This window comes from Equus asinus, chromosome 1, assembly GCF_041296235.1.
Source record: "Equus asinus isolate D_3611 breed Donkey chromosome 1, EquAss-T2T_v2, whole genome shotgun sequence".
NCBI lineage: Eukaryota > Metazoa > Chordata > Mammalia > Perissodactyla > Equidae > Equus > Equus asinus.
This window is the reverse complement of record NC_091790.1, coordinates 98,556,406-98,579,163: the sequence shown is the minus strand read 5'-3', so window position 1 is coordinate 98,579,163 and position 22,758 is coordinate 98,556,406. Positions and strand designations below refer to the sequence as shown.

Here is a 22,758-nt window from a genome sequence, read left to right as displayed (position 1 = left end):
AGTTTTTTAATGAAACATTTCCTCATGTTTTTTTCCCATTTTGAAAATATCATCGAGGCTAAGTATCAGGTAATAAATGACAGAATAATTTACGTCTTGAACGTCACAATTTTCTCTCTTTGGCGTATAGGAGGACTGGGATTAAGTGACTCCTTCACTCAAACTCTCACAAATGTTTTGTTTTCCAGAAGCACATTTCCTCTGAGGCTCTAAAAGCTTCTGCACCCAGTTCCCATTTGGTTTCCCCTCACCAACAGGCAATGCTCCGACACCAGCCGGGCGTCCTACAATTCCACTCCATTCTGTCATTCTCTGCCTGGAGAGAGCGTCACACCCCACAGGGTAAGGGCTCAGTCCCACAAGACCGCCTCCACCTCAGAGGCCAATCACAAGGCCAGGTTGTCACCTGTGCTCTGACAGGCTATAGATCGGAGGTTCCCACAATCCCTTCCTTGGGTTCCATTAATTTGCTACAGCAGTTTACAGAACTCAGAGAAACATTTTACTTGCTAGATCACAGGTTTATTCTAAAAGGATATAACTCAGGAAGAGCTGTGACATGCCACTCTCCCAGCACCTCCTTGTGTTCAGCAACCCAGAAGCTCATCCTCTTGGGTTTATATGGAGGCTTCACTACTTAGGCACGACTGATAAAATCATGAGCCATTGGTGACTGACTGTCCTCCCCAGAGGTCAAAGGTGGGACTGAGAGTTCCAACCCTCTAATCACATGGCTGGCTCCCCTGGCTGCCATCCCTTCCAAGTCATCTCATTCACATAACAAAAGACCCTTTGTTTCTCTCATCACTTAGGAAATTCCAAGACTTTTAGGAGCTCTGTGCCAGAAAAGGAAGAAAAACCAAATATATATGTCTTATTATAAATCACAAATTTCTGAAAAGTCTGATGGTGGCCCCACATTCATGTGTTTGCCGGGGTGTAACATAGGACGTGTCAGAGATGCATTTAACAGATGGACCACCCTGAGGGGTGCCCTTCCAGGCTCCTGCTTGAGGGTCCCAGGTGGGAAAGACCTGTCGGTCCCTGTCCTCACGGAGCTCACAGTATTCCGTCAGACAGGAGATCTCACAGGACCCTCATAACATGGTCCACCTCCAGGTGCCAGCCGTCCTCCCCATGCCTACAGCTGCTCTGTCATCTCCTGTGACGTGTCCCCAATCCTTCAAGTTACCACCAAGACACTCCTTGGAGAATTAAACTGTATTTGAGTTCATATTTAACTATTAATTATTAGAGCAAATATTTAAATGCCCCTCCCTTTCTTGGAGTGGGTGCTGTCATTTAAAAAAGAGGAACACGCTGGGGCACACGAGTATGCCACAGGAGCACGTGTCTGGGAAGGGCAGGCTACTCTGGGCTGACCCACATGGACCTTCTCCACTCCTAATTTAGCCATCTATTAAGAAACCCAGCTGTCACTTGGGCTTGCTTTTTGTTTACTTTGCTTGTTTACTACAGAGGTGTTGGTTTCTGGTGCGGGGTATGTGTGAGGTGCTTGTGGCAGGGGGTGGCCCAGACAGGCTCCTGGGACATGGGTGCCCAGAGGACCAGGAAGGACACAAACAGAGGACATGTGAAACGTGGAATGAAGGCAAGCGCACTCGGCGTCGCACTGCTGGGTTAGACGGCATAAGGTGGGCCCAGCCTGAGACCAATTCTCCTCCTGGATCAAATCTTGAGTCAGGCTCCTGGGAGCCTCTTCTCCACAAGGCCTCGACCTTGGCCATCCCTGTCTGTCTTTGGAGGGCCCGGTCATCTGGGCATCCAGGCATCTGCTAAATTAGCACCCATACTGGCTACCTGATCAAGTTCCTCACCCCCACCCTGGAAGTCTATGCCCTTTGCCTGTCTTCAGCAGGAACCTGGAGGCCAGTTTAGCAAGAATCCCTCTCCCCTTGATGTTCTTCTTGGTAATTTCCACCCGCTGACTCTGTCGCTCTGCTTTTTGGCTATAAATCCCCAGCTGTCTCTGCCACATTTGGAATTTAGCTCAGCTCTTTCCCTACTGCAACAGGACCAAATAAAATCTGTCTTCACCAGCTCTAACTAGTGTCCGGCTCTGCTTCTCTTTGACACCTGTCCTGCTGATTGTCTGGGAAATAACCTCACACATCTGGGTTTATGCCGACTAAACCAGTACTAAGGTAAGTTTGACGTACTAAGACATACAGAGGGATTTTATGTGTGTTATGCTAACTTCGTACTAACTAAAAAGAAGCCAGAATGTAGTAGACACAATAATAATAGCAACAAAATCAGAAATAGTCATCAAGCCAAGTCCATCCTCTGAAGGCCAGTTGACTGCACTCCCTGAATCTCCCACAACTGCACCCACCTCTTCCCATCTCTTCTGAAACCATTTTGGCTAGAGCTACTCCACCCCAGTGCCCGCTCCCACAGCGGTTCTGCATACAGCAGCTGGAGCGATGTGTGAAATGGAAATCTGAGCAGTCGCCTCCTCATCTTAAGTCTCATCAGTGACCTTGCACTGCTGTGGATGCCACACCACCACCTTCTGTGGCTGCAGAGAACAGCTGTGGTCCGGCCCTGCCTCCCCAGCCTCAGATCGCACCTCCACTCCCTGCAGACCGCTGGTCCCCAGCCTGTCCTAATCTGCAGTGCCCTCTGCCACAGGGCCTGTGCTGCTGTGTCTCCATCCCAAATGCCCCCCTCCATTCACCTGGTTAACTCCTAATTAACCCTCCCTATCCTTCAAACTCCCAGACCCCCTCACCAGGTAAACAACCAATAGAATTTGGCAGAGTGCTACTGTCCTCTCTGGGGTCTTCCCCCATTGTGGGATCACTGGATCCCTCCCTGCTCTACCCGTTGCACCTCTAGGAGAGCCCTCTGGGCTCACGTCAGCCTGGCAGAGCATCTGATGAGAAGAAGTGCTCAAGACACATGGGTGGACCTCATATGCATTCACTCAACACCAAGTATTCCTTTACTTTATACCTTAACTTTTCATTATAGAAAATTCCAAACAAATACAAAAGTAAGCAGAATAGTAAGAGGAACCTCCACGTGGACGTCACCCAGCTTCAACTATCATCAACTCATAGCCAATACTGTTTCAACCACATCGACACCATATTCCCTAATGCAATTCTAAATTAAACTTTTAATTTTGAGATCATTATAGATTCACATGCAGTTGTAAGGAATTACACAGATGTCCCCTCTACCCTTTATCCAGTTTCCCCCCATGGTAATATCTTGCAAAACTATACCAGTATGTTGACAGTCAAGATACGGAACATTCCCACCCCACGGGGCTCCCTCGCGTGGCCCTTTATAGCCACCCCCACTTCCCTGCCACCTTTGCCTCTCCTAACCGTAGAAAATACCAATCTGTTCTCCATTTCTATAATTTTGCCATTTAAAGACTGTTACATGAATGGAATGCCATGTCACTCTGGGGAATGACTTTGCTCTGGAGGTTCATCCAGGTTGCTGCACGCATCTATATTTTGTTCCTTTTCATTGCTGAGCTGTGTCCCATGGTGTGGATGGACTCCAGGTTGTTTAACCATTCAGCTGTTGAAGGAGATCGAGGTTGTTTCCACTTTGGGGCTATTAAAAATAAAGCTGCTCTAAACATTTGTGCGTAGCTTTTGTGTCAACATAAGTCTATTTCTTGAGATAAAAACCCAGGAGTGCGGGGCTGGCCCCGTGGCCGAGTGGTTAAGTTCGCGCGCTCCACTGCAGGCAGCCCAGTGTTTTGTTGGTTCGAATCCTGGGCGCGGACATGGCATTGCTCATCAAACCACGCTGAGGCAGCATCCCACATGCCACAACTAGAAGGACCCACAACGAAGAATATACAACTATGTACCAGGGGGCTTTGGGGAGAAAAAAAGTAAAATAAAATCTTTAAAAAGAAAAAACAAAAAAAACCCAGGAGTGCAATTGCTGAGTCTCATGGTAGTTGTATGTTTAGTTTTTTTTAAGAAAGTGCCAAACCGTTTCCCAGAGAGCTGCACTATTCTGCATTCCCACCAGCAATGACTGAGAAATCCAGTTTTTCCACATCCTCACCAGCAACGGGTGTTGACAATATTTTTTATTTTAGCCGTTCTGATAGGCATGTAGTGAAACCTCATCGCAGTTTTAATTTGCATTTCACTGATGGCTAGTGATATTGAACATCTTCCCATGTGACCATCTGCCATCCGTACGTCCTCTCTAATGTAATGTCTCCTCATTTCTTTTGTCTGTTTTCTAATTGCATTGCTTGTTTCTTTACTGCGGAGTACTTAGAATGCAAGTATTTTCTGCCAGTCTGTAGTTTGTCCTTTTATCCTCTGAACAGGTTCTTTCCATAGGAAAAGTTTTCAATTTTGATGAAGTCTGATTTATCAATTTTTACATTTATGGATTGTCCCTTTGGTGCTAATCGAAGAACTCTTGCCTAGTCTGGATCTCAAAGATTTTCTCCTATTTTCTTCCCCCAAAATTGAACAGTTTTACATTTTACATTTAAGTTTGTGATCCATTTTAAGTAAATTTTTAATAAAATGTGAGGCTTTGGTCATTGTTCATTTTTTTACTGTGGGTGCCCAAAGGCTTGAGCACTATTGTTGAAAGGCTTTCCTTCCTTCATTGACTTGATTTTGCACCTTTTTAAAAAAAATCAGTTGGGCATGTTTGTATGGGCCTATTTTTGGGTCTTCTGTTCTGTTCCATGAGTCTCTATGTCTATGCTTCCACCTACGTCTTGACTACAGTAGCTCTATGTAAAATAAGCCTAGAAATTAGGAAAACCTCTTCATCCCACTTTATTCTTTTTCAAAATGATTTTAGCTATTCTAGTTCCTTTGCCTTTCCATGTAAATTTTAGGAGATATATATATATATATATATATATATATATATGTATATAAAATATCTAGTTGGGATTTTGATAGGAATTGTGTTAAAACTGTATATCAATCAGGGAAGAATTAACATCTTTACTAGGTTGAGTTTTCTAACTCATGAACATTGTATCTCTGCATTTATTTTTTAGATATCCTTTGATTTCTTTCATCAACATTGTACAGTTTTCAGCTTACAAGTTCTGTTCACGTTTTGTTAGGTTTATACCTAAGTATTTCATTTTTCTGACGTATTATAAATGGCATTATATTTTTAATTTAGGTTTCCATATGTTCATTAATGGCATGTAGAAATACACTTGGTTTTTGTGTGGTTTATCTTGTATCCTGCAACCTTACTGGATTCACTTATTTGTTCTAGGAGGTTTTTTCGTAGATTCCTTGGGATTTTCTACATAAACAATCATGCCATCTGCAAAAGGGACAGTTTTATTTCTTCATTCCAATCTGCTGTGTTTTATTGCCTTTTCTTGTATTATGCCCCTGGAGAACTTCCAGCACGATGTTGAATAAGAGTGGCGTCAGCTACAGGATTTTTGTGGATGCTTCTTATGAGGTTGACAAGTTCCCTTCTGTGTTATTTTGCTGGGAGTTATTAATCGTCAATAGGTGTGAATTTCATCAAATGCTTTTTTTGCTTCTATTGATACAATCATGTGATTTTTCTTCTTTAGCCTGAAGAAATCACCTTAATTTAATATGGTGGATCACATTGGTGGATGTTCAAATATGGAGCCAGCCTTGCATACCTGGAACAAATCTCAGCTGGCCACGGTGTGTAGTTCTTTTATATTTTACTGAACTCTATTTGCTTATATTTTGTTAGGGATTTCTGTGTCTATGTTCATAAGGGATATTAATCTACAGTTTTCTTTTTTTTGTTATCTTTGTCTGGTTTTGGTATCAGGGTAACACTAGCTTCATAAAATAAGAAAATAAAATAGTGTGTTCCCTGCTCTTCTATTTTCCAGACGGTATTATATAGAATTAGGGTTAATTCTTTTTAAAGGTTTGGTAAAATTCTCCAGTGATATCATCTGGGGCTGGTGATTTCTTTTTGGGGAGTTTGTAAATTACTAGTCCAATTTCCTTAAAAGTCACAAGGTATTCAACTTGTCTATTTGTTATTGGGTGAGTTGTCACAGTCTGTGCTTCTCATTAAACACTATGTGTGTAGAGGTGCTTCTAACATTCCTTACTGTCCTTTTGGAGTCTGCAGGGTCTTCAGTGACAGCCCTGTTTCATTCCTGATATTAATAATTTGTGTCTTCCCTCTTTTTTGTCAGCCTTGCTGGAGATCTGTCAATTTTATTGATCCTTCCAAAGCAGCAGCTCGTTCTTTCATTTATTTTCTCTGTTGTTTCTCTATTTATAATACCCTTGATTTCTGCTTATATTTTTACTATTTCCTTCCATCTGCTTGCCTTTCGTTTATTTTGCTCTTCTTTTTCGAGGTTCTGGAGGCAAGAGTCCAAACTCTTCATTTCAGACTTTGCTTCTTTTCCAGTGTATGTATTTACTGCCATAAATTTTCTTTTCACCACTGCTTTAGCTCTGTCCCATCAATTTTGATATGTTTTATCTTCATTTTCTTCAGTTTGATATGGTTTGTTATTTCCCTGGAGACTTCCTCTTGGACTTATGGACTATTTGTAAGTGTGTTGTTTTGTTTCCAGGTGTCTGGAGATTTGCCTGTGATCTTTCTGTTACCGATTTCTCCGTTGGTTCCAGTATGGTAGGAGAACACGCTCTGTGTGGTGTCAACTCTTTCCAATCTGTTGAAGTTTGTTTCACGGCCCGGGATGTGGTCCACTCAGGTTTCGTGGTCCTAATGCCCACGGCCAGTCTGCCACCTTCTCTCCGCCTCTCAGTCTTACGGCATTTATTGTACATAACTGCACAGAGTTTTAGTTGTACTTAGCAGGAGGAAGAGGGAAAAGCATGCCCATGCCACCTTCCAGGAAGTTAGAGCCACTCTCCCAATGGTCATTTAAAGCAGATACTCTCATGTATACACACGTCAGTATCTAGCTCTAAATGATTCAGAACCAGGCATTATGCTAGATGCCTGCAGACACTCCCCGAGACTGCACAGTGGTCACGGATGAGGTTTTATTGTCTGTATTTGTAGATAAGGAAACAGGGTCAGAAGGTCAGTAAGCATACAAGTCATGGTCATTCCACGACCGAACTTAAATCTAAACCTCTGATACTTTCCCTGTGCTTTTTCAGTACTGACTTTATATCACTACCAGTTTAGATGAGACGAAGTGAAAAACAAGCCCTGTCTAATCTGATGATTTGGAACAAAAAGTCCATGGCTGTGAAGTGAGGCTGACTGGTCTGGAATTCTGGCTTTGCCATTTATCAGCTGTGTGGCTCAGGCAACTTGCTTAAACTTCTCTGTGTCAATTTCCTCCTCTGTCAATGAGATAACAGGCAGAGCAACCCCTATAATGTGACCGCAAGATTAAAGGCAATCATGCTGTAAAGAGGAAGACGAGGCATACGTAGCTGCAGGTGGTCTGTACTTGTGAGCTACCGCTGTCCTTGTTGTGTCTCAGAGGGGTCGACCGTCCAACCTGGCGTTGCAGAGCGCACGGGATCCCCGGCACCAGCTGGGCTCTCTGTGCTCTGCCTGGGCTGCCGCACCTCTGAAGTGAATGTTGTGCGTCTCTGTGCTCTTCACAGACCAACATCATCGGGGACCAACAAAATAAAAATCTACAAGACTCATACAGCTTCTTAAAATTAAATAGCTGTAATTTGCTTTTTATATTTGAAATCAAAACCCTACTTCTTCATGTGGATATTTACACACAGAATATACTTAGGATGTACGGGCTGCACTGAAGCCTACTACGTGCTGGGCTTGCAGGGCCCCATTGTCACATACAGACAAGTCAGCCCATGTCTGCCCCAATGCTCCAGGCTGGAATGTCAGCACAGCATCCACGTGCACAGCTCTGGGCATCCCACATTGGGCACACCAACCTTGTTCAGCTTCCCAGGCCTTTCTCAAGTTTAGGAGGGTTCAATATTCCCCTGATGCTCTACATAATGACCATAAAAGCCTACGTCAGGGGCTTTTAGTGAATTTAAAAGTTTTTCTGGTATTTTCTTTCCTGGGGCTTATGATCCCCCTTCCACTGCTGTCACTAGTGTGTTTCCAATGAACCTGGTCTCGGAGTTGTGAGAATCTGACTGAATTCCATGTCACAGGGATGGGTTCTAGTTCAAACCCATTGAATACGTTCAAATTAGCCATCAATCGTGGTGGACTCAGGGAGTAGGAGGGGGCTGTGAGGAGACAGAGGCAGCGTCCCTTTGTTTACTTTTGCCTCTATTACTAAAATACAGAAGAACAGACACGTGGCTACGTATGGGTAAGCCTGCCTGTTAATGCCTAGTGGAACACAGACACCTCTTCTCCTGTGATGCTCACATAACATACAGACAGGTGCAACAACAGTGCGCACAGGTTTTCTTAGCTTGTATTTCAGTCACATCTGCTGAGAAAGACGGGCAGGTTAACTGCTACGCTCTGTGTATAAAGAAAAGCATTTAGGTCCTAAAACCATAAACGAGACTTTAGAAGAAAGATGGCCCTTCCACTAAGTGACACATGGATCTGGTTTTCTCTGCAGGAAGAGGGAACATGGAGTTGGCTGTCATCACTAAACCACTCTTGGGTAAGAGGTAGGATTTAAACACAACATCAATGTCCTACTCCCAAGAAGCATGACTGACGACCACAGTGGGAGCCCGCCCTTGCTTTCCCCAGGGAGAAAAGAAACAGCTTAAAGAATCTACAATTACAAAGAAAAGCAATTTTAAAACGTACGTAGGGCTTTACACCCCCACTCCATCTGCCTGAGGTCAGGCCCGTCCTAGATTCCAGAGGCTGGAATGTCCAGAAGGAAAGGCTGCTGAGCAACCCCTTCCCCACCCCATTAACGCTCCCTCTCCCAGGCGGTGCATACTTGGACAGGATGCCGAGTATGGAAAGTGTCTGAGGGATGCAACAGAGCCATCCCAGAAGCTGAGCCATCCCAAAAGTTGTTGCTCCTGGGGAGATCCAGGACAATGACCAAGTGTCAAGGACCTAAGGAGCCAGGACAAGTCTGAGCAGGCCATGGACAAGTCTAGGGCAGCCATGCAGCACGGAGCAGGGAGCTCGCTGCCCTCTGGGGGCCTTCCTTTCTCTGTAAAGGGTGGGACGGGTGTTCCAGTTTCCTCTTTCAGCTCCAAGGAACATCACGAGGAGTTGAAAAGCACTGATGCTCAGCTGCCGAGAGCATCACCCTTCCCATGAATGCGCATCTCGGCAGACAGACTCACGGAGGTGCTGAACAGAACACGCCCGCTGGAGGCCGGGTAGAGTCAACACTGTTGCTAGCCCCCAGCGGCTTCACAGCCCACCCACACCTTCTCCAGCGAGAGCCATCCTCACTTCTGAAGCTTCTGAGATGTGACATACATGGAAATATTTCTGCATGAGAGGACACATTTGTACAAATGCGGGCCATGCAAGGCGGTGCTCAGAGCGAGAAGAGTAGGTGGGTTTCTTACCATGAGCTCCTTTGTATAGACTGCCGGCGCTGCCCATCTGTGGCCTGGGTGGGCTGAATGGGGGATGATGTGGGGAGGCTGTCACTGGAAGAGAAAGCAGAACGGAAGCTGTTCCAGTCTCCTCCCTGAGCGGGGGACTGAACATGGCAGGCTTTGCCCTTTCTTACCGTATGGTGTTTCTGGAGACACTGGGAACGCTGGTGTGGAAGAAATGGACTCACTGCCACTTTTGGTTGGAGAGAAGATCCTGCCATCAATCCCATCGAGGTCTGGGGGATACGCGGTGACCACCGTCTGAAAGTAGCACGGGGGCAGTCAGGTGACGGCCGCTGCAGACAGCAGGAGGGCCCCCAGCCAGCCCACTGAGCCAGCCATCATCTGAGAGTGGGGACAGGCGGCCAAGTTCTGGATGCACAGCCCCGTCTCTTGCAGCCACAGAAAAGTGGAAAAAGCTTCAATAACAGTAAGAGGGAAGTATCTTAGGGTGCATCTGTTTACTGCGTCACACAGCTGGTAAGCGGAGTTGGCAAGCGTGTATAGCATGGGGAAAGTGAGTCTTCCAGCATTCTGTGAAAAGGCAGGATAAGATCCTCTCTTCCTACTCTATGCTCACAGCTATGTACAGAACCCCATCAATTTAACCCACGGGATAGAAAATGCTGGATGGACATGTCCAAGCAGCACCGCTGGTTTTGCTTCTTTAAGGCCAGGACTGACTTTCCTTTCTCGTCGATTCTGGGTTCCTAGTTTTCTATCTTGAGAATAAATAAAACCCTAATTTGAGAGGAGCCACCATTTTTGGGTTCGCCGACCTGTCTTACTTCAATTCTGACTAAAAGCCTTGACTATACCTCCTGGAAGATGCTCTGTTGATGTCACACAGGGTCACAGTCCTCGCAGACCACATTCTTCCTGCTTCCCCCTCAGGGGCCCCTCTGCAATGACTTTGGGGAAACCTGATTGACCTTCGCTGCTCTGTCCACCCAGTGAGCTCAGGAGACCTCTAACCACACAACCCATCTGCCCGCTTCGCACCTCATCCTCACTCCATGGATCAGAACACAGAGGCTCAGGTGACCCAGCCAGGTGCGCGGCCCGCATGTGCTCTCAGCAGAGCGAGGTTTGCCCCAGGCTGGCTGACTGCTCACCTGGGCTCTCCCACCCACATCCCTTTCCTTTCAGGGAGGAACCATGGCTGTGAGATGGGGAGGGCGGGCGGTGGGGAAGGGGGCCGAGGACTTGGGAGAAGCTCGGGCCAAGCTCCTGGGTGGTGGTGTGTACCTCTTTGGTGTCTGTTGTAGAGAGGAACGGTGCCAGGCTTGGAGCCTGGTCGGCGCTGGTGGCCTTTCCCCATCCGCATTTGGAGAAGGCTGGCTGCCCCTCAGCACTGTTGTCATATTGCCCAATGCTCAGCTTCCGGAATCTTACGCCCAGGGGCTCATCACCTGAGGTGGCTGTTCAGAGAGAGACACAAGCTGCAGGTGCTTTCATCACCGCGGAGTGCGCAGACCTTTAACTAAAATTCCACTTGAAAACTTCCTGAAGACGCTTTCTATTTCATCACTGGTTGACACTATTGCAGGCAACATGCAACCCAGGGGTGTCCTCAGACTCACGGGGCTCCCCAGAGACCCTCAGCTCCCACCAGCCAGCCCAGTCCTTCCAGAACCAGCTTCCTGGCAGGACCCAGCATCAGGGCGGCACCCACGGTGCTGGGTGTGACCTGAGGCACCTGAGCACAGAGGGACCTGCGCATGCCAGGGCTGTGTGCAAGGTGCCGTGCGTGCCCCAGGTCAGGACCAGAGCCCTGTGAGGGTCACCCTGCCTGCAGAGGCTCAAGCGGAGGGAGGGCCCCACGTGTGACAGCTTGAATCTTAACAAGGAGCAGTTCTGGAAGGAAAAACAGCATAATCCAAACCGAACAGTCAACATCACTCCCCCAAACTCTCCTGTGCAAGAAACGCCACAGGCGTTTCTTCTCCATACAGATCCCAAGCCCCTCAAATCAGACTTGCTTTACGGGGGGAGGGGAAATGGGGGAGAGGGCTGCAGTCTGTGTATTTTTAACCTCTTCCCAGGGAATCTTAGGATCAGGCAGTTTGGAAAACCTGCTGCAGATTAGTAAGATAATGTGTCTATTGGTGATGTACTCTGAAAATTCAGACCTAAACATGTTTTCCCTACAGTTCAGATTTAAGCTAAAAATATGCAATCCCTGGAACTGTGAAGGTCACAATGACGGTGCATTTAAAGGCGTGTGGCTCACCTTGGAATGACTCTGTCCCAAACAAGTGCCCGGTTATGAACCACGCTGTCATGTGGGCACTCCTGACAAGCCTCATCCCCCCTGAGCAGGGCCTTTAAGAAGCTGCATGGAATGTGAAAGCTGCCACATTAAGGGGAAGATAACTCAGTGGAGGCAGGACACTCAGCTGCTGTCCCAGTGAGGAGAGGAGCAGGGTTCCTTCCAGGGTGCCACTTCTCGAGCCTCCAGCTCCTCTGGTCCACTCCCTGGGCAGAGACAGGCTGGGCACAGCTGGTGCCACGTCCAGTGACGGAGTGAGCAAGATCCAAGCTGGTCTCCAAGTGGTGCGTCTCCTCCCAGATTAGTTCCTCCCCTCCTGACTCCCTCCCTCCAGTTCCCAACAGCTGCCCCCACAGAGAGAGCCTGGAGGCGGGAGGGGAGAGCACATTAGGACTTGGGACTTGCAGGCTCTCCTCCACCCCTCACCAGTTGCAGGAGGAGTCCAGCCCCGTTCACTGTAAAATGAGCATGAGCACAAAGCTTACTCTCTTTTCTCCCCTGGAGAGAAAAGCTGCGGTGAGGATGAAACAGCTTTAACACAACTGCACACAGACAAGCCTGTTAACACAACAGCACACCGATAGTCCTCATAACACAACAGCACACTTCCATAGTGCCACCACCATCCTGTGGTCCTCTTCCCTCTCCCTCCTCAGGCTCCCACCCTCCAGGAGATGTGCGCTGTCCAGCAGGGGGGACCAGGCCCTACTTGTCTGGGACTTGCCCGCCACAGACCTGCCCGCCACATGCACCTGAGCCCTCTAGGGAGGGCACGTGTGCAGAGGGGTGGAGGGTGAGGCCGCAGATGGAGGCTGGCCCCCCAACTGGGGCATTTTCATCTGGACACTAAAGATGCCCAGGGGGCAGAGGCAGACACTCGTGGCGTCAGTGACAGGAAGGAGGAGGCTGTGGAGCCTGACCCCTGAGGACTGGAGCCCTGCCCCATTCCACAAAGGCTGTGGGGTAACACAGAGCCCCGAGCGCTTCATCCAGAGAAATCGCCCACCCAAAAGGCATCCCCCCGTAATTGTGCACTGGGGGCTCAGTGACAACCTTGGCCATCACACTCGAGAAATCCAGAAGCCACACTGCTTGTAAGCCTTCCTTCTGGAGAAGGGATTTTGGGGACGGGGATGTATATTGCTTCTGTTCAACGTGCAAGGTAATAAACGTGTTTTACTGCAAATGACAGTGACACCACACCAACGCACTGCACAACGTGAAGCCCCAGAAAGGTGCAGAGGGTAAGGATGTGTTCCCTGAAACCCTGCCCCCTGGCCTGGGGAAGGGGACCAGGACGCAGACATCAACGCACTGTGACCTCAGCCCTGACCTTTCAACCAGTGTGCTTCAGAACCAAGGCCCCTTGCAGTGCGCGGTCGCTCATTAGTTTAAAACCAGCCAGCACGGCCTCGTGGATGCTCTGCAGAGGCACCTCTGTAAAAATACGTCCAGATGGGACCAGGGTCCCAAAGGGAATACGCGGAACTGAAAAAGGAGGTTCTGAGCAGGAGCCCTAGACTTTTTAAACTCTCTTCAAAGTCTCCTTTAATGCTTCTGCGTCAGAGCAGCGGGAACGTGGTGTGTCCTGTAGCTGATGCAGAGCGGACAAGTAGCCTCCGCCCAGGCTTCCCCGAGATGAGGCCCTGGAACAGCCGCCCTGAGTGGCCCCCGAACCGTCCCGACTGAATGCAGCCATTCAGCAGTTTCTAGATTTTCTCTCTCTGTCAGGCATAAATTAAGACAACAGATAGACATGTCTTCCCTTAGAAGTCTCTCCTATAAAGTGTCCTTATTATCAAGTGCCCTCACTGAAACCTGGGTAACACGGCACCTGGTCCAGCACAGCTATAGGGTCCACCCTCTGCGCGGATCAGCACTTAGAATCCAGCTGCTGGGACAGGCAGGAGGATGGCTCCAGAGCCTGCAGGAGCACGGTCACAGGGGGTCACAGACAGCGCTGAGGGTCTGCCCCCAGAACAGGGCTTGGCCACTGCTGAGAGAATGGAATCAGGGGCACATGCACAAGAAGACAGGGGGCCCTGTTTCCAGGCTGTGACCTGCACAGAAGTCTCTCACCCCGCAGGACACGGTTTCCCTTCCCAAAGAGGCAAAGACACAGGCACCAGGGTCATAGGAGGCCAGGCCTCTCCGGTGACAGACCTGCCCTCCTCTCAGACCACAGTCGTGGACAGCAGAGTTTTCCTGCACTGTCTGCATCCCAGTGTGAAACTCCTGGAGAGATGAGACAGGTGTAAGATGCAGCCACAGCGCCAGGAGGGGCGAGCATGTGCCAGCTGCTGCCCGGTGGCAGTGACAAGGGAAGAGAGCAGAAAGGAGAGCGAGGCTTACCTCACGACAGCCCTGGGCCGAGCCTGGGCATGCGCTCGCACACAGAAAATCCCGCAGTCACAAAATTAAAGTGGTGCACCATGTCATTTTTACACACGAGGGAAACGGGGTCTTGGGTCTGGACCTGCCCTACCCCACATGGGAAGTCACAGACGTGAGGACTTGTGGCCCCGTGCATCTGACGGAAAAACCACAAATGCAAAGCATACCCCTTTGGGTCGCTTTTCCTCACCCAGCGGTGCCAAATAACGGGTGGGTCAACCAGGGAGGCAACAACATCCCCTTCCACCTCAAAAAGACTCTGCAGAGCAGACAGCACCCTCGGGCCCAGGGAGGCACCGCCTGCCCACACAGCCTCGTGGTCCTGTCAGCACCTAAAGGATTAATAATGATTAACATGGATGATGGAGGGGACACTGGGCTGAGAAAGGGGGACCTTCCTTCTGGAGCACAGGGCTGAATGTGTACTTTATAGTATGACTTCATTTTTATTTTAAAAATAAAGAAATGAACCAAAATGTTTATAAGAGGTTCTCTCGGGTTTGTGGAATTCTAGGTACTTTTAATATTTTGTGTAACTATCTCTATTTTCCAAAGTTTTCACTAACAATATGTAATACCTTTAATATTAGAGAAATAAGATATGGATTGTCTTTAGGAAGAACAAGGTTTCTTTACATTGTGTTACTCTGTGCTGCCTGTACCGAATCCCCCTACACGCTTCGCTCATTCTGTGCTCGTATTACTTTCCATGCTTAGATCCACAAACTCACGAGTTTGATCAACAAACTTTTCGTTCTAAGTGCACCATGTCTGGTGGCCAGATCGCCTCATGAGATAAGAGGAAGCCCTGTGGGACACGCTTTTCTGCACCAGCATGCTCAGAGACAAGCCGGGTGGAGTCGTTAGGGAGAGCCGGACTGTGTCTCGGGGAGGCTGAGACACACGCACGGCGCTGCCTGCGCTCACACTCCTCGTCATTCAGCAAAGGCCCAAGGCAGGCCTTGCCCAGCGAGGCCTTGATTCTGTTCTTCAGACAAAGGACCTTAAGAGCTGCTTCCAGGATGGGTCCAAGGTTACAAAAGGTAACAGCACATGCAGCAGTGACCAGAATTCCACCCGGGTCCCTGATGCCAAGTCCAGCACCCAGAACATTCCACCAGTGCGGCCCCACACAACCACCACCAGCACCAGGGCAGACCCCGACGGCAGCCAGGCCACAGCCGCCCACGTCTGCCCCGTGTGAGAAGAAGGAGCAAGGGAGACCTGGAGGGCCCGGCAGCAAAAGTTTGCTAGGACAGGTCCCACTTTCCAGATGCAGCTCTGAGCGGGATTCCAGAAGGTTCTTCCTTCTTTTTGCAACAAGGAGGACACAATATTTCAAAGGGCACCCTCGACAGGCCAAGGGTGAGAGTAATTGAACACCTGCCCCAGTTCCCTCTCTCTCACACTCGCACTGTCTCACACATATAATCTCTCACACACTCTCACACATTCTCAGTCTCTCACAAACACACACTCATACCCACTTTCCCACAATACTCACACATTCTCATCACAGTCTCTCACACATATAGTCTCTCATACTTTAACACAACACACAAATGCACTCATTCACACACATTCACACTCTCACACAACCTCTCGCAAAGTTACACACACTTACACACACACTCGTTCACACACACTCATAATTTCACACTCTAACACAACATTCACAAACTCATACACACTCATACATTCTCATACATTCTCATACTCCGTCTCTCACAAACACACTTTCTTACACTATCACAAACTCATTCACACACATCCACTCATACTCACAGTCTCTCACAAACACACACTTTCACACAATACTCCCACTCTCTCACAAGTCTCTTGCAAACATTCACACTCTCACGCACAACCTCTGACAAAGACTTACACGCACTATCTCACACACACTCTCTCAATAGGTCATAAACACTCTCTCACACACCCCCTCGGTGCTCCAGCACAGCCCACAGCTGCACGCTGCCCCGACTCACTCTGCCCCAGATGGCGCACACATTTATGCTTGTGTTCTCGATACCAGGGAGGCAGCTCACCTCTCAGACCAGCCTCACTGCCCTGTTTCTGGAGCACCTCACCTCCGTGTAAAACAAGCTCTTTCCCACTGGTCAGGAGGCGCTAACAGAAAACCAGGGGCCCTGAGTGTTCTTGGGCGTCACTTTCCATCCTGGTCTTCCTCTAAGCTGAGGAGGAATCACCAGCATCTCGATCTTGGGGAGTTGGTCCATGGATCATTTGCAGGGGCTGGGAGCAGGCAGGTGCTGCCAAAGGCTTTCTTCTCCTCGGGAGCTGCTGGCTGACACCTCCAGCTGCATTTGGCACAGGACCCTGCACAGGGCCCGCCCAGGGCTCCAACCAGCCCACCTCTAGGGAACTCAAGAAGAGGCTTGCTGGTGACCCCCGTGGAGATGCCCAGTGCAGCGGGGCCCTGGGCTGGACCTCAGGTGTGCACAAGCCCTGCCATCTCGCAGACTGATGTCAGGGCCCCCATGCGTAGCAGCAGGGCAGAAGGACCGGAGCCTCCCAACAGCAGGGAGGCAGACATTTCGTCTCCAGGCACCACAAGTTCACCTGCGCTGAGAGCTGTCTCACACTGAAGCTGCTACAGGAACTTCGAGTGCTCCTCGTCCAGGGGGCTCTAGGTAGGCAGAGGCAGGTGGGATCAAAGGTACCCCTCAAAAGCAGATGGGGTGGCCTGTGGGAGCCGGTGGCTGCACAGATGTTTCCATGTGGCACCTGATTTGCCATCTCTGGTTGCCCTGACTACCAAGATCTATGTTTACCCCTCTAGAGAAGGACTGTGTAAACAGCAAGTGCCTTATCTCTGCACTTCTGCCGTGGAAGGCTCTGCAGTTTCCTTTCTGAGCAGCGGCCACCAGTCCCACCAGGTGAGGGCAAGGATCGGTTTCACTCAGCTCCAAGGTTCATCTGTACTGAGCTCTGAGGACTCAGTGCACTTTGTGAAGCCGGAGAGCTTTGAGAGGTGAGGAGGCAGGAGAACAGGTGAGCCTGGGCCACCTGCTAGGAGCCCAGTGCTGAGAGGTGAGAGAGAACAGGTGAGCCTGGGCCACCTGCTAGGAGCCCAGTGCTGAGAGGTGAGGAGGTGAGAGAGCAGGTGAGCCTGGACCACCTGCTAGGAGCCCAGTGCTGAGAGGTGAGGAGGTGAGAGAGAACAGATGAGCCTGGGCCACCTGCTAGGAGCCCAGTGCTGAGAAGTGAGGAGGTGAGAGAACAGGTGAGCCTGAGCCCAGTGCTGAGAGGTGAGGAGGTGAGAGAGAACAGATGAGCCTGAACCACCTGCTAGGAGCCCAGTGCTGAGAGGCACTGACTTCCAAATTCTACCAGAAGGAACAATAGCGGTTGCTAAACCGCTATCCCCAACCCTCTCTCTCCAAAGTGACTTATTATGGGTTTGGAGTTTTTAGGACTACTTTTTTCTGATTGATTGTAAAAATAATGTATGTTATTGTCGAAAATTTGGAAAATACACAAAAATATTTAGGAGAAAATCAAGCTAGCCTGGAGCCCCAGGGCCTAGAAAGAAGCTCTGAGAACCAGTCCTGGATCCCAATGAAGATACTGTTCACATCTCTTTCTCCACACTCAGGCTTACCTCGTGAGCATTGCTGGAGAGAGTAACTTAAAAGTTTAAAGCCGTTAGTTAAGCTTTACTTAACTTCAACAATGACGCCCCATCCCTTCCCTCACAGTCTGCATAGTCCCCAGGGCTGTGCTCCCACTGCCCCTCCACCATCCTGGGTGGGACCACCGGGGGCCTCTCCCACCACCCCTGCCGTTCCACACCCATGTCCACAGGGCTTCTAGCACCTTGGTCAAGGCCAGCACCTCTGCCTCCTGCCACCCCTCCCCTCCCACAAGACCCCTCCCCTTTCTCACAAGTCCCCTCCCCTCCCGTGCACCCTTCCCCCTCCCAGGATGCCTGCCCTCTCCCACACATGTGGGAGGTAAGGCCCTCTATCAGTAACTTCTAGTCAGATGAGCCAAAAAGAACCTGAGGGACACCAAAAACTGGCTCACCATTACAGTAAAGACACAACTATAATCTGGCGAGACCGGGCCATCTGAACAGCGCAGTACCTGACGACTTCAATAAAGAAATACTTTAAACCTATTCTCTGAACTGTATTTAAAAACCGCTCCATCAATCTGGCCATGACCGTATTTCTCCTTTTTAGTGAAGAAGCCAAATCTAGGACAAGAGGAGATGGAATGAAAGCAGCAGAGACTCAGGGAGCTAAGGCAGTGTGACTGTGACAGTGGGCCAGCGTCCCCTCAGGGGCACCTGCAGGTGTCTCAGCAAACCGCCCTCTCAGCCCAGTTGCTCCACGGTGCAGGCTCCCTTCTGGGAAAGGAGCACAAAGCCCCAGGCTCCCCATGGGCCTTCTGCAGGCAAAGGGCTGCTGGAGCCCCAGGTGCATCCACTGCTCCCCACAAGGTCCAGGTGCTGCATGCACCTGCTTCCCGCTGCTGCCAAGTCAGCAGAAGAGGGTCCAGGACCCTTGCCCCTCACAGTCACAGCGGCTGTAAGAGTCAGTGCAGAAAACATGGCAACCTAGGACCACTGAGCTAGCAAACCCCTGGGGACCCACATGTCCACATACAAACCTAGCTCATACCTTCTGCCAGGCTCTCCAGGGAGGGTCCATCTGGGACGGCTCTTCCTTTACAGAATGTTGCATGCCAGTGTCATCCCAGTGACCTGCTTTTTCCACCAACATGTGACACTGTGACATGGTCTCTGCAACGGCCACACAACTAGATGCAGCCCATACCTGGCCAGTCCCTATGCTGGGCATTCAGATGTCTTTAGATTGGTCTCCTTTCCTCCCACCACCAGACACCCCTCACTCGAGGCCTCGAGACCTGCCTACCCAGTTGTAATGTGGCACCTGTCCCCAGGTGCCCATCTCACTGCCACTCCCAGAGACCAGTGCATCTCCTCATTGTAACACTTTCAGTTAATTCACTCGTGGGGCTGAGGTCAAGGACAGAGAAAGGACACTTGCTAACACTAAGTACAGCCAGCCAGTGGGCTATTCAGATGTCACCTCAGTCGTGGCCAGGCCTTGGGGGGCCTCAGAGTCACTGTGGGATGCAGGAGCTCGCTGAGCCCAGGAGACAAGCAATTCTCAGTCATTTGGTCATTCAGGCCACACGTAGGGACAGAGCCCTGCTGTGATCAGGCCGGGCAGCTGTGCTAGGAGGAGGACTGAACGGGGCCTTGGCCCCAGGACACCCAGTCTATGGTGGCTGTGACCTTAAAGGGGCCACATGGGAGGATGGAGTGAGGGCTAGAACAGGGAAATTGGAGGGTGCTCTGAGGACAGAGCAGGACAGCTAGTCCTCTTATGGGGGCACTCAGATGCCCTGATAAGCCCTGGAGGGGTGAGGGACTCAGACCAAGATTGTGGGTGCCCCTCAACCACTTCGAACCCATGACTGAATTCAGCCTGACCTGGGAGGTCAGCACTGTGGTCGCCAATTTACCGCTGAACTGACTGAGGTGTGGGAGGTGACTTTCTCAGATCGCTCACTAGAAAACTGTATTTAAAAAACCCAGAAGCTCCGTGGCAACTCTGCACCTTTTCCTAAATACACTAAACTCCCAAACAAGTGGCCTAATGGAGAGTGGGCAGTGACACGGTCAGTGGAGTATTCGTTTCTCCCGGTACTACAGTAGGGGGATTCAGATCCATCGGGGTGACTGCTGATCTGATCCCGTTCACAAATGAAGAACTGAGGACCCAGAGGTGGGTCACAGCATCTGCTCTGCCTGTGGAAATTAAGCCGGGACCCACAGTGGGGCCCGCACCAGGAGTCTCCACCCAGGACCCTGGCGCACGACACCATCTGTCTTGCAAGTTCTGAGCAGGATCGCAATTTCAAGTTGCATCAGAACCACGGGGGGCAGGAGTTCTGTTTGCTGTGCCCACTGATGAGTGAGCCCTCCAGGTGACTGGGGCACACGAGTTAGACCCACAAACATAAGACAGCGGTTCTCAAACTTGGCTGTACATTAGCATCGCATTAAAAATCTCGACTCTTGGCCTCACCTTTTACCTGTGAAGTTAGAACCCGTTGGAATGAGGCCCGGGAGGCAGCATTTCTGAAGACTCCCTGGTGTTTCCAACACACAAACAAGCTCGAGAACCGTGGCAGGTCTCCACCCTGGACTCCCACTGGAGTTACACATGTGGGGAGCATTTAAAATAATCCTGACGTTCGGGCCGCGACCCAGGCCAATTCAACCCGACCCTCTGGAGGCGGAAGCTCTGCACGTTTGGCATCTGCGTTTTGTAAAGTTCCCAGGTGACTGCACTGTGCAGCCAGGGTGGCAAACACCCGCTCTGAAGAGTAGACAGAAACTCATGACCTCCTAGAACGTGACCTTTGCCTTCTCTCTGGGCACTAGAAGGTGAAGTGCCCTAAGCTATTTATTTATCTTTATACGATCATATAAGAATGAAGTCCTGAGTCACAGAGGTATGCACAGTGGGTCCTGGAAATTCCCCTGCATTCCTAGGAGCAAAAACCATCGCCAAACACTGCTCCATAGTTAGTTTGAGGCCTTTTGGTTTCAGCTCATTCAGATAAACATGCACATCTTCCAAAGAGAGCGTGGAAAAGGAGAGAGGACAGCGTGACAATGAAACGGCAAGTCTAAACACTCTGCTCAGCTTAAATGTTCCCAGAATGACTTAAGGAGCTCCTCCCCCCCAAACTGAAATAGGGATTGATTCTCCAGACCCTTCCACCTGCAGGCTATATTCTCGAAGAGCTGGGTGACATCTGTGAGAAGTCTCAGTCTGAGAGTTGACAGCTGCTCAAGAGCTCAGTGAGAGCCGCCCTCAGCAGCAGGGACCTCGCCTCTAGGCCACTCTCTTTCCGCCCTCTCTGAGCCGATCCAAGTCAGGAGAGCCTGTGGGAACAGGGCTCTGGCAGAAGGACACCAAGAGGCCACGCAAGGGAAGCCCATCTTTGGGACTGCAAACCTGAAAATCCTTTCCACTGGGAAACGGTGAAGTGCTGGGTTAGGAGGTAGGCTTTCCTCTAGAAAGACAAACTTAAAAGGGGACTGATATGTCCAAAAAGCTAGGAAGTATATCCTTCCAATGTGAGAAATTTTAGTAATGTTCCCATATTCTACTCAAAGTAAGCTGTAATTTAAAGCACAGATGTAAAAAGCCTCACGGCAACCAAGAGGCAAGACCACCACTCTCACACACAACTACTACCCTGAGACACCGACGGCAGGGGCTGGCGCCTGGCTTCCACTCCTTTTTGCTTATGTGAATTTCTTTTCCTTTTTTTTTATTACCTTCCCCGCCCCAGATCACTTGATCTTACTGGCCTTCCCTTCAAACATGTCATCTTTGAGCAACTGCAGTGTTTACACAATGTGACCCAGGAAGGTCACTAGGGCTGCCCACCTTCTGGGCCCGTTTGTGGATGGCGCTGCAGGTAGGCGAGGCCACAGGAGAAATGACGCACAAGACTTCCAGACAGAAGCTGAGAGAGCCGAGATTGCCAGCCCGTCCCGGCCGGAGATGCCGTAACCTCTCTCTCCCCATCCACCCTTGGACTAGCTAAATTAGATCAGCACGTCCCCTGGAGAGGACGGCGTGTGTCCGTTGGGGGATCATGTCTGTGCAGACCAGCTTGTTCTCCACTGCACGCAACGCAGACCTTCCTGAAACGATGCACCCACGCCAGAGGCCAGCGGGTCTCCCAAGCCTTCGGAAGACTTTCAAACGTCTGAGAGGGTGGTTCCTCAGCAAGTTAAGGAATCGCCACACGGCCCAGCAGTTCCACTCCTGTCTATATATCCCAAAGAATTGAAAACAGGTGTTCAAACAAATAAGCTCCCATGAATGTTCACAGCAGCACCATTCACAACGACGAAAGGCGGAGCAGCCCAAGTCCCATCCCCAGAGGAAGCTATCCACACAGTGGGATACTATTCAGCCTTAAACAGGAATGAAGCTCCCACACTCACTACAACATGGATGAGCCTGGAAAACACTACGCTGAGTTAAAGAAGCAAGACTCAAAAGGCCACATATCATATGATCCTGTTTATGTGCAATGCCCAGAAGAGTCAAATCCATAAAGACAGACAGCAGATTAGGGGCAGCCAGGGGCTAGCAGAGGGGGTTGGTGTTACTGCTAGTGGGGCCAGGTTTCCTTCGGGGAAGATGAAAACATCTGGAAATAGATAGTGATGATTGCCGCACAACATTGTAAAGGTACTTAATGCCAGTGAACTGCACACTTAAAATTGTTAAAACGGTAAATTTTACGTTAGGTGCCTTTTTCCACAATAAAAAAGATTCGAGGGAGTGTTTTTTGTTTCCTAGAGTGGCCTGCCCGAGGGTTTTCACCTTGAAATGAACGTTATCTTAAATTGCTTTCTTTGTATTTCTCCTTTAACATTTTAGTTTTAGGATGTTATACAGATTGTCCTCAAAAATATGTGGTTAAGCAGTTTATATTAGCCATGACTTTGGTTTCAGGATAGTGAAGATAGCGCCTGAAATTATATGTTATAAAACA

The 22,758-nt window shown here is 49.7% G+C and overlaps 1 protein-coding gene across 9 annotated transcripts in view; it reads right to left on the bottom strand.

Moving 5' to 3' along the window:
- TNS3 (tensin 3) overlaps positions 1 to 22,758 on the bottom strand; it is a 260,333-nt gene that overhangs the window by 51,314 nt on the left and 186,261 nt on the right. For 8 of the 9 annotated variants that reach the window (XM_044778177.2, XM_070501724.1, XM_070501804.1 and 5 more), the window contains 3 exons: positions 10,755 to 10,927; positions 9,641 to 9,767; positions 9,474 to 9,557 (listed from right to left, as the gene is read on the bottom strand). The exons of the other annotated variant lie outside the window; for it this stretch is intronic. In XM_044778177.2, coding sequence (XP_044634112.2) covers positions 9,474 to 9,557; positions 9,641 to 9,767; positions 10,755 to 10,927 — 384 coding nt within the window. The remainder of the gene's footprint in view (positions 1 to 9,473; positions 9,558 to 9,640; positions 9,768 to 10,754; positions 10,928 to 22,758) is intronic. 9 annotated transcript variants of the gene reach the window in all.